General features: G+C 27.6%; 1 protein-coding gene across 1 annotated transcript; it reads left to right on the top strand.

Moving 5' to 3' along the window:
* Positions 1 to 4710: 4710 nt before the first annotated feature.
* LOC124421552 (probable ATP-dependent RNA helicase DDX28) lies at positions 4711 to 7025 on the top strand. Its single transcript, XM_046956843.1, has 7 exons — positions 4711 to 4923; positions 5041 to 5256; positions 5334 to 5648; positions 5723 to 5980; positions 6056 to 6169; positions 6262 to 6653; positions 6719 to 7025. Exons 1-7 carry the CDS (start codon positions 4852 to 4854, stop codon positions 6960 to 6962), a joined length of 1611 nt encoding a protein of 536 aa, XP_046812799.1. The 5' UTR covers positions 4711 to 4851; the 3' UTR covers positions 6963 to 7025.
* Positions 7026 to 12889: the final 5864 nt, after the last annotated feature.

The raw sequence follows: 12889 nt of genomic DNA, 5'->3' as shown, positions 1-12889 counted from the left end.
TCTATACTTTATATCTTATATATTATAAATTTAATATCACATTATTATGTTATTTTATTGGGTTTTCGTATGTAAATATATGTGGTAAGATCCGGTGGCAATCGATATCAATTGCTTTGTAAAATTTATTGTAAAATTTATTGTAAATAACACAACGTACTGGTGAGCTAATCGCAATATTTTATAAATTCTATTTGACTATAGCTATATACTATTTTGAAATCAATTTTATAACTTTTTATTTGTAACATATATGATAATTCGGTTCAAAAAATTAACAAAACAAAAATTTATATTACCGATATTAGATAAAGAAAATTATATTTTGAGTCTTCTGATGATATCGAAAATCTTACGATATGTGATTCATGATATATTTTAACATTTATAAATGATATGTATGTTTAAAACTGTTCACCACTTTTTGCTAATAGCGTGTACGACTTCAGCGATAAGCATAACATTATCGCCATTATACGTCTATTGTAACAATGTAAATTATATTCTTTTCATACATAATATAACAATTTTTATGTGGTAAAAATAATAATACATCTGATAAATATGCCAAATTATACTTTTCTGATTTCTATTATTTAAAAATCGTAGAAAAATCTAAATTTCAATAATAAAGAAAAAGAATTTGTTTTTTCATAATAAAGCCTGATACCTATTTAAATGGTTATAAATAATTATGTAATATCAATTTAATATAAAAGAATAATAAAATAAAGAAACTTTTTCAATGCTTGTTTACGTCAACAGAAATGAAATTCTCACTGACATTTTCTATTATCGAAACAGTTTTATTTTGGATTTCGACAAATCTAAGTACTCTTATTGCAAACGGATAAGCTTAAATTAATCATACTTTCGATTATTTTAGAATTATATGAATAATTTGAAACGTGCGTGAAGTATAACTAACTAATATTTAAACAATAGGACATGAAAAATTTTAAATAATCTTAATTTAAAATTTCAATACTTAAAAATTTTGATCTCACAGTCGTTGGTTATGTAATGTAAAAAAATATGGATTGTTGACTAATTTTGACGATTACTGGATCAGTATTTTTTTGAATTCCGACGAATAAACATAAAAGCTCTTTCTCAGGATGTTTTTCCTGCAAATATCAACGGAGTCATAAAGTAAATATATTTTTATGTCATACATTTCTTCAATAATTATAGCAATATAGCAGTTTCTCATTATAAGTGATACTAATAATTTTATTTTTATTTTTCTGTTTCAAGATATCATTGCAATCGCATGCAAAGCAATGATGCAATCGCTAAAATAAAAATATCATGAAGTAGAAGTAGTTTGTTCGTTTGAATTTTTCAATTTAAACAAGTTATGTTTTTACATCGACTGCGTGCAATGCAATCATTAGAGTCAATGTTTGTTCGCAAATTGTTTTGCTCTTATAACAATCACATAAACTGTATTTATAAAAGATAATAGAATTTTGTGAAGTAAATTCAATGACTATTTGTTAATAAATTAGAGTCAGTGCATCACTGAAAAAGATCTCATCCAACTTCAATGTCGATCTATTTCATTTTCAACCACATACGAATCATCAACTATCAATAACGACCTAATAGCAGATGAATTTTTTGGAGTCATCGCAGCACTTCTTAAGTACTAAGTGGAATTTTTAAATTCCTACAATCACTCAATCATTTCTAGGATAAAAGATCCGAATTGGCACGACTGTTTGGTTGTAATTAATTTATAGAAAATCATTGACTGAGCACGAGTAAATGTCTTCGCAGATTTACTCGTGAATGTTTTCTTATTTTTTGATTTATTTATATTAGATCAGGATAGATTTCTCTTGTTTCATACGCGTTTATAATTATTTCTAAATTGAATATTTCAGTGTAATTTTAAATATTTTTCTCTCGCGGAAATAGTAAAAAATCGATATCAACGAGTTCTAATAAAGAATGAACAAAAGGACATTCGTAATGGATAGTCTCTGGATTACAAGCGAAATTGAAACGATTTTTTTTTTTCTAATAATTAAAGTAATCACTTGTAAGAAAGAGCGTCCGAATATTTGTCATTATATTTTTTCAATCAAAACTAATTAAATATTTAATCAATTTTGTTGACAAAAGAAAAGTCTCGATAAAGTTATTACTTTTGAATGAAAAAAGTCGAGTAGATTCATTGATAAAAGAAAAAGAGACTTGTAGAATCACAGCTCGTAGGCTAAATAAGTTAATCAATTTTTAGTTCAAGATTTTCAGAAATTAATATACTAATCTCCGTTTTTCTTATACTGCGAATAGGTATCTCTCGAAAAGATAATAATCCATTTCTATTCAAAAAGATAAAGTTTTTGCTCTCTAGGTATATTAAAATTAAAGTTTCCTTCGATATCTTGGAACCTGGAATCAAATTTCGATATTACACTTTTTGAATAATGATCACCTAGATAAGGGCACAAAGCAAAGAAGAGACTATATGCCGAAAAGGCAGCCGCAAACTATAGTTCAAGACAACTACAAGCTATTGAGTTATTTTCGAAGATTCATCAAAATTTCTCAAGAATGGCTCTTAGTCATTTTTTAATTTTATCATATTAATATTCAAAATGTTTTTATGGCGATGAGTGTAGAGGTAGATTTAAAAAATTCGAACGACATAATATTCCGTCTTCGTCTCAACTTTGTCCCGCATACGCGAGTAGAATTATTTAATATTTGCATTTTCATTATTGAAGTCGAGTCTCATACATTTTTTACTTTTCTTTGTTTTAAAGTTAAATTAAAGTCATACTTTCATCTTACATAAATAGTATATTTTTTATTTCTATAAAATTATGTTTAAAGTCACAGTCACGAAATATATAAGATATAGCAATTGTAGGAATCACTGAAACTGTACTGAATAATGGGGTACATAATGCACTTTCTAAAATCACAAGACGAATAAGAAATGGCAAATGTGGAGAACACTGGAACTGCACAGAATAAACATATTTAAATATGAGTATCATATATATCATGCTCTTCACTTTTCACAGCGATGCTATTAAAATTTAAAAATTCTTCATTTTTGATAGAATTAATTCAATATAATTTCCGGAATATATCGAGTAATAAAATATGTCAAGTATTTTTGGTAGACTAGGTATGATACTCGCATGGGTAGGCATGATTGGGACTAAGCTTAGGCCGGGAGTTATATAATGAAAATACGGTCAAACGTACTTAATAAAGACGATTTTTGTATATTCAGCAAATATACAGTCATCTCTATTTATTGAAATGCATCTAATAGTTTAACCAATTATTCTAGATTAATTATTCTAGTTTTTTTCGGATGGGTCCATGAGTGCAAACCATTCGGCGGGCTTGTTTCGGTTTCTCTTCTTCTCTTTATTTCCTTCTCTTCTACTCCTTCTTTTCTCTCCTTTTCCCTTCTTTTCTTTTCTTTTCCCTTCTCTTCTTTCCTTTTCTCTTCTTTTTTTTCTCTTTTTCTTTTTCTTTTTCTTTTTCTTTTTCCTCTTCTTTTCTTCGCAACAATGAGAATAACATGTCCGGACTAGTTCTATTGTGGACTAGTTTTGTTATTCAAAATTTCGAATAGAAAATTAGTCTTCAAAAATAGTGCATAAAGCTACGGATATTGCGAAAGTCCTGTAATCCGTAAGCGGCCGAGACTGACCATCTTCCAGATAGCATTGGGAATCTGAATTCTCGATAAGCTCATATCACCCCAAGAATGCGGCTTTTAAAGTAAAATTACCGTTATTTTAACATTCGCGGACGCGATTAAAAGTCCTACCATAAACTTAGTTTTATTGTTCGAAATTCAGAAAGCACGACCCGTCGTACTTAATAATAGTAATTGAATCTACCGATGTTGCAACGGTTTAGATATCCTAAAACGGAGACTTACCCTCCTCCAGTTAGCATTGTGACCTGACTTCTCAGTAACTGACATATCACTCCGATATCGCGTATTTTAGAGTCATAGCCCGCGTGTCTTTAGATGCAGCAACTTCCACGTAGTGAGATCTGGCTCGGTATTACTTGCGATGTATTAAGTACTATCCAATGGCTGCATATTTTAGTGTATTTCCAAAATTTCTTCAATCAAATTCTGATTAATCATTAAAGTACTATCATTATATATTGCTAATAATATTTACACAAATAAATAAATGAATATATTAGAATTCTGTGGATAAATATATATAAAATATATAAATTTGTGACTAAAATCAAGATTTTGTAGAAAAGACAAAAAACAAGATTTTGTCGTTATTTGATGAAAAATAATAATTAGTGAACATATATATTATATATTATTTTTATAAAAATCAAAACATTAGTTCATTTCCACACTATCTATAAAGTAAAATTTCCAAAATTGTTTGTTTTCATGGTTTCACTAATTTTCGTATTAATTATATTTATTATTTTTTATGCATTTATATCGTAAAATAAATGCATACTGATGCTACATCGTATCTATCATGGATTACTGTGACAGACACGCCACTATTAAAAAAAAAATATACATTTTTTGTTAAATAGAGAATGAGAAGTGTAAGTTCACAATCTACTAACACTTTCTATTTTAACTCACTAATAAAAAATCGTTACATTACGTGTGAGTGAGATACAACTTATAAAAGCTTGTAGACTGATACGATAGACGCATAATGATGGGAACAGTGTTTCCCGTTTGCGTTTGCAGTTCATATTTTGTCCATACCTGTCGCTGAAGTCACACATGCTTCGAGCGAGAGGTTATGAATTATCTTAATGTGTACAACTTTTTAATTTTTCTAAACAGGATAGGATTGTAAAGCAAAACGGCCTAAAATGCTTCTTCGATTTTGTAAATTATGTTATCAGGATTCAGGTGTGTCGATTATAAATTTACGGAAATATGGAGTAAGTTATTTTCAACTAGCATGGTTTTCGAATAGGTTATGTTTCTTTTGAATCGGTATATTTTCTTTATATATTCTTTATATTTCTTAAATATTTATTTATTTTTATTGGATTTAGAAAAGAGTTAGTACCAAACGTTTTAAGAAATGTAAAGTCGAAAACGAAACGTTAACTCACGACCAAATAAATATGAAAAAGCCAATAATCGTGTGTAAACGCCCGATATTTAATTTCTACAAAGGTCAAACTTATTCACAATACGAAGAAATACCAATAGCTAGTAAAGGATGGCACCATTCAAAAGCTAAAGGGGATTATTTTCATGTATATTCAGTTTGTATCATTTGTTTAAGTATTCCTATATGACATTATATTCTTAAAAGACATGTTTAACAAAAGTTACTTTTTAGGAACATGAATTAAAATCTGATCAAGCTATCGTAGAGTCTACTTTTGAGAATTATGATTTATGCCCTTCGTTGTATAAGAAATTGCAGGAATTAGGATTTATAAAGTTGTTGGAAATTCAGGAACGTGCTATACCAAAAATTTTAGATGGTCAAAATACTGTATTAGCTGCTGAAACTGGATGTGGCAAAACGTTAGCGTATCTTGTTCCTCTAATAAATCAAATTTTAAATTGGAAATCATTGTTACAAAGACCGTTTAATTCTCCATTAGGATTAATTATAACACCAACCCGAGAATTAGCTGTTCAAATAGGGGTTTGTTGTTTTCATATATTTATCCATATTATTTAAGGGTTTATAGTTAATATTAATATATATTTATTTACTAGGTAGAGGCAAAAAAGTTATCAAAAGATCTTAATATTTCAACAAAAATTTTGACAGGTGGTAAAACAAAAAGAATGGTATTACGCTTACCATTAAATGATGTTGATCTTGTTGTAGCCAGTTTTGGAGTTATCAGTAAATTATCCACTTTTGGACTTTATAAATTAAATTGTGTCAAACATATTGTTCTAGACGAAGCAGATGCATTATTTCATGACACATTTGAAGGAAAACTTAAAATATTTATGAATAGGTTAAAGGTGTGTATAAATAACATATTTTATATATGATTTTACAGAAGAAACAGTAATAATCTTTTTTTTACCATAATATAGATTGGTTATCAACAAGTAATAGATGAGAATGGAATGCCTAAGAATACTCAATTGACATTAGCTTCCGCTACAATGCCCCAAAGAATTTCTGAAGTTTTAGGAGACATAGTAAATGTAAGTTTTATTAATAATATATGAGAATGAAAATTGTTATATTTATAAAAAGTATAACTAGTTTGTAATGTAATGGATACATCCAATTTTAGGTCAATTCTCTGACTCAAATAGTTTCAGAAAAATTACATCATGTTTTAGTATCACAGAAATTTATGAGATTGGGATCAAGTCAAAAACCGTACGAATTATTAAAATATATAAAACCAAAAATTAAATCTAAAGAACCAATAATCATATTCAGTAATAATAATGCTACTTGTGACTGGATTAGTATGTTCTTACATGAATGTGGTATTGATAATGTACATTTGAATGGTAATATGCCTTTAACAGTTAGACAAGGAAAATACAAAGAATTCAAAATTGGAAAAGTTAATATATTATCAGCTACAAATATTGGATCTAGAGGATTGGACACTTTCATGGTCCGACATATATTGAATTATGATTTTCCATTGGATACTTCTGATTATATTCATCGGTAAGGATTGTTTAGTTCATTTTTACGATTCCATAACGTATGGAAAATATTTTCTTGGTTTTCAGATGTGGTAGGGTTGGAAGGATAGGCAGCCATGAAGATTGCAAAGTAATCAATTTTATTAGTCATTATCTAGAAATTGAGATAGTTCAAAAGATCGAAAGAGCTTTACGCAGAGGAAGACCAATACCTATCTTTAATATAATGAAAAATAATACGAAAGATGATCTTGAATCTCTAATTTCTTCCAATGATATCCAAAATGATATAATTGAAAACATAAATGAGGAAAATAGTATTCCTTATTAATAAGTTCGTGAATTATATTAATAAAATACGTGATATATATTTTTCAAAAGATCTTTTCAAATCTATAAATATATTGTTAAACCTAATCAATGTAAAATATGATCACCCGACTCGAAACTATAGGGAGATATATATGAGAGAATATTTATCTTCCTCGTCTAATATACATTCGTTTCCTAATTTAATTAGCTTGTATAAGGCCAATTTTAGATTAGATTACTCTCGTGTAAGAATTCAATGACGAAACCCTAACAGTGCCTGTCAATACGTTCATCTGATTAGATAGGTATCGTTATTTCTACTTTGATGTGATTTTTTAAAAGAGATTTTATTTTTTTGCCTTGATAGAAAATTAGCCTTCATATAACCATAAATGTTTAAAATTTAAATGGGATTTCTTATTTTTTTTTCTTCAAATCTTAAGATTTAGAATATATTCTTAAATCGTTTCTATTCGTCCATACAAATTCCTAAATTTTAAAGTTTGAATAGAAAGAAGCAGAAAGGTTTATGTTTATCCATATGTACTTTATCCTATCGTGTCCACTGACACACCCACACTGGACACCCACGCACGGTAAATAGTAATACTATAAGCCAGAACATACGTTTAGATCAGTTTATTACTCACTTTGCGTTTTAGTGAAATTAAACATGGTCAGCGCACGCTGCCGTTTTACTTTAGTTGGCTTCGTCCATGTAGGTGTGTCGTGGACAACTAAAATAGTGTTGCTAAACAACATCTTCGCGTGTTTCTTATCTCTTTTAAATTAACAACTAGTAGATACCTTTCCGAATTAAATTCAAAAGTTTTGTTTAACCTTTTTGATAATGCGTATACAATAAATGTTCATGAAATTAAACATTGCAAGCGTTATATAATCGTGTGTAAGTATTAAAGATACATCTAATAAATAATTTTCTTATTAATTTTGCAATAATTACAAATAAAGTGCTTGTGAAAATATTTTTCTCTATTTACGAAAGGTTTTTAAAGCAAATGAAAAGTTCAATTGAATAAAAGCAAAGAAAAAGTTGGTTTATAATAGATGTACTGCATATTTAAAAAGTGATAGTAAAGATTGGGAGTAATTTAATGTGAGTCTGTAATGGTCAGCATGAATAATATAAAAATGTACCATTAGATAACTTGTTTATTTCATAAAGTAGAGAACATTTAAACAAAAAATGTTCGTTTTATCAGTATCATTTAAGATGATAATCGATATACTGAAATAAGCATAATAAATTAGACAAATCATGATTTAAGTTCAATAGGTCATAAATTTATAATTTAAAATTCAGGTTGGCAAAACTGAAGAAAACAAAAAGTTGATACATTACACTCGTAAAAGAACTTAATACCAAAGAATACTGATTAATGTCGATTAATAAAAAACGCATAAAGGAAAACTATTTTATAAACAATACATAACATTTATCTAGAAATTACCATTTATCTATTAGATAAGATTTATCTAAAAATGTACCATTTATTTATTTCATTCCATTCATATAATCTAGAAGATACTGGTTTGTATTATATAATTGTATTATATAATTACCAATCTGTGTATACCCTGAACATGATTATTTATACAAGAGCTTTTAAAAATATTGTAAAGCATCATTCAGTATTGGAAATAGAAAGATATATTGTTATAACAGTCATACATCGGAAAAAAATCATGTTATTATATATCCATAACTGAGTCACACATTGAAAAAAATCATATATTATATATCCATAACTGATTCATAAATTTTGCTTTATACATTGCGTTGCATAATTAAAGAACTTATGCATGTGGAACGGTGAGGAAACATAGAAAGGGATTATCGAAAATGTCGAAGAAATTAAAGAAAGAAGAAATAAGTTTCAAAAACACAGACATTTCATTAACATTGAAATGGAATGATAAGAAAGAAATATGGATGCTATCTGCATTACATATTTTTGAAAAAAAAAATAACTAAAAGCTGAAGAGGTCATTTATAAGCACAAGTGCATTTAAAATTGTAGTACGATATGGCATTAACGGTTTAAAATAATTCAAAAGATTATGAGATTTTTTTTACATTCTATGAATATATTTCTATATATAATACACATTTCTATATATAATTACATTGAAATAACAAGAAAATTCAAGAAATTAACAAGAAGTCTGGACCTATTAAAATTATTCAATGCTGAAATACATCTTAAATATATACAGTGGCTTCTATATACTTACGTATACTTCATATTTTAACTTTAAAACGTTTATATTTTTCTTTGGAATACATGTAGCTGATTCGATTGTTTATTTCTAAAAAGTTCCGACCCTTAAGAATATACCAAAGACCGGGGTTTTATGAATTTCAAGAAATGAAGTTATTTTTAAATATTGTATTCCGAATTATTGGAATAATTTCGTAACAGTCACTTACGTATACTGAGAGCTTACGTATTTAAAGCAGGATGTTGGGAATTTAAATAGTATCTATCAATGTTTATTGAAATTTTGAATAGTTCACGTTTGATAAAATCACCGTGATGAGTAAATGTAAGAATATTACACCAGAACAATGACGATTAGTAGAACATCTTCGTAAAAATGGAAAATTGTATCGGAAGATATCTAAAGAACTTGGACTATCAGTTATGGCATGTCACCAAGCTATAAAATATATTAAACATCAGGAAACTTCAGATAACCTACCTCGCAAAGCAAGATTTCGAAAAACCGATATGAAAATTCATCAATTATCTGAAGCTGATAGATTTAAAACTGCTATCGATATTCACAAGGAAATATCCACCAACTTGAATACACAAATAAGTGTTCGGGAACTGTTTAACAAAGATGAATTTCAATTAAATGGACGCATTGCGAGAAAAAATCCCATTCATATCAGAAAAAATCGGCCAACTAGAATCGCTTTCGCGAAATATCTTAATCGGATGCCCCAACAGTAGTCAAAAGTTGTATTCACCTACGAATCTAAGTTTAATAGGTTTGAATCTGATGGGAAAATGTATATTAGACGTCTTATAAGCGAAGAATACCTAAAAAATTGTCTAAAACCAACTATAAAAGGTGATGATGATGAATCGGTACTGGTATGGACTGCTATGATTATGAACGGCACAGGCTCTATTCATCGAATCGAAGGAATAATGGACAAGTTTACATACCTAAATATAGTAAAAGATCAATTAATTCCGTTTATCGAAGAGTACATGCCGAAAGATTAGATTTATCAAGCGGATAATGATACTAAACAAACCGCACGTATAATAAAGACATTTTTAAATGAACAAAATATTAATGCGATGAGGTGACCAGCACAATCTCCGAATTTAAATCTTATAGACATATTATGGATTGATGTGGATAAGCATGTGAAAAAATAGAAACCAAAAAATATTAACGAATTATATGCCAGAATAGAAGAAGTTTAGGGTTTGATACTAATTACTCGATGCATTCGACTTATCGAATTTATTTCACGCAGGTATATTGCTCTTCTTAAAAACAAAAGTTTAGCTACTAAATATTAATGGTAAGTAGGTTATTATTATCATAAATTAAAATTACTTGTGAAAATAGATATTTCTATATGTACGTAAGTACGTATCTACAAGTAAATATTCAACAAAAAATACATGAACCTTGTTAATTATTCTTACATGAATCTAGTAAATTCAAAAACCATGTTTTTTTCTTTCATTAAGTATGCTAGGAAATTGCACAAAACAAAACTGATTTTTGTTGAACTATTAAATGTGCAAATATACAGCAAAAATAACTTTGATTTTGTTAATTATACGTAAGTATATGGCCGTCACTGTATATTATAAATAAGTAAAATATTCTGCGGATGCGTGACCAATATGTCAAAAGTATTTAGCACCAAAAAAATAGATTTTATGATTTTAATAAAGATATTGTAATTTTCTTCAGTATTAGTAATAATGGAAAAGAGTTACAAATTTTTTTTTAGTATTTTTATTGAAATGTATTTGAACTTTTTAGTAGACATTTCCTTCACTTTTTCATATAATTTTTAATTAGTATTGTCCCCTCTGTTTATGCTTAGAAGATATTTCTTGATTTATATTCCCGATGAAGATATCGAAATTTATTTGAATATTTATTACAATAAAAGTTGTAATTTTTACAATATTTCGAATTGTAATTGAACTGTTTAACAGAGATCTTTCATTAGATATCCATTATACCCTTTAGAATACCGTAGTATCTTTTAATCCATACGATCTCATTTTCTTTCTAAATTTCGGAATATTTTTTAATATACTAATATTTTTTTCTCAATTTTGAAATATTTTGTAATATACTAGTAAAATAACATTAGTTTATCACATGAATTTATTTATTTATTTTTTTTTAAATTCATTAATGTAATTTAGAAAAACATATGTACTCAAACGAATATAATAGGCATTTGTAAGTTCTTGAATAATAAAAAAAAATATCAGCAAGATAATTTTATTGTTACATTAATACTCATACCTAAATGAGTACAATGGGATCGTATGATCACTATTTCGTTCTTGAATTGTGTTAGAACTTTTTAACATGGATATTACGTCCGTTTCTTTAAAAATTATGAAATATAAATATAACGATTATGCATGTATGATTATGAGATGTTCTTTGTCGAGATAAGCTGGATCACGAAAAGCGTACTCGTGAACGTGCCAAGAACAGTACTTATTATATAAAGAGATACGATGAGTCGCTGTTACTGATGACAATGATAATGGACTAATTAGTGTGGTTAGTTGCGTGACATATAGGACAGAAGGTTTGAAATCGAGATACGCAAGTAATGCGGGACCTCGTGCTGCAGGAGAGCAAAGCAGATCATATCTCTTACCCGTCTCGTACTCATACCACACGCGTAGTTTTCTAAAGAACGAACTCTGCAAGCCCGCATCTCTCAATATCAAGAAAGACACGCATTAAAAACTAATTCTTAAAGTTCTGAGATAAAAGGATATCGGGAAGACGTAAAAAATATGTAGGGACAATGTTCCGTTGTTCATAAATGTGTATTAATTAAATTTTGTAAAAAAGAAATTCATTATAATAATTGCCTTTTTAATAGTTATTTAATAGTTAAAATAATATTTTGTTATTAAAAATTTCTATAGAAATAGATTGTGTATTAAATGTTTAAACATCATTACGTTTTATTTAATTAATGTTATAAGGGTATCGATATTAATAAAATCAAAACATAAAGGGTGAATTATATAATGATAATAATTAAAAATCACTATAGATTTCGTATTATTTATAGAGAAATCCATTTAACAATTATAATAAATAAAGTAGTTACGTTATACGATTCACTTTGCATATACAGTTAGTCAAAAAAGTCTTCGTACATCGTACTAAAATTTTTTTAACAGTGTTTTTAACGGGATGTTAATAAATAAATAAATAAATAATTTTTATTCCAGTATATTCAGTTATATAACATTTATTATTAATGAAAAAGAAAAAACATTATATTTATTTATCAACAAATAAAATGAAGAAAAAGACAAACATAACAAAAATAATATTAGAAAAGTCTGCGTACAAAACTGAATTTAATAATTTAATATCGTAAATTCAGCAAGATTTTTACAAACAAGACTAAGTGTTCCAAACACTGTTCCAAAATATTTCAAAGTCAAATACAAGTTAGTTTCTCGTCTGGCAGAAAAGATTATACATGATAACATTTTCCCAAAAATGGAAATAGCGATGGCAATTCGCAAGTTAATTGTAAAATTAAGAGAAGAAGATACAACATTAAGAAAAATTGATCAAATTGTAAAAAAATCGCACTCTTCTGTACAGTACGTTCTTGATAGATAAAAAAAACTGGATCACTGCAAAATCGATGACGAAAAGAAAGACTTCAAA

Source organism: Vespa crabro, chromosome 2 (genome assembly GCF_910589235.1).
Source record: "Vespa crabro chromosome 2, iyVesCrab1.2, whole genome shotgun sequence".
NCBI classification, from domain to species: domain Eukaryota; kingdom Metazoa; phylum Arthropoda; class Insecta; order Hymenoptera; family Vespidae; genus Vespa; species Vespa crabro.
This window is presented reverse-complemented; position numbering and strand designations above follow the sequence as displayed.

Coding starts and splice junctions, on each gene's coding strand:
- LOC124421552 (XM_046956843.1), top strand. CDS start 4,852: ATGCTTCTTCGATTTTGTAAATTATGTTATCAGGATTCAGGTGTGTCG. Junction 5,649..5,722: donor AATTAGCTGTTCAAATAGGG/GTTTGTTGTTTT, acceptor TTTATTTACTAG/GTAGAGGCAAAAAAGTTATC. Junction 6,654..6,718: donor ACTTCTGATTATATTCATCG/GTAAGGATTGTT, acceptor CTTGGTTTTCAG/ATGTGGTAGGGTTGGAAGGA.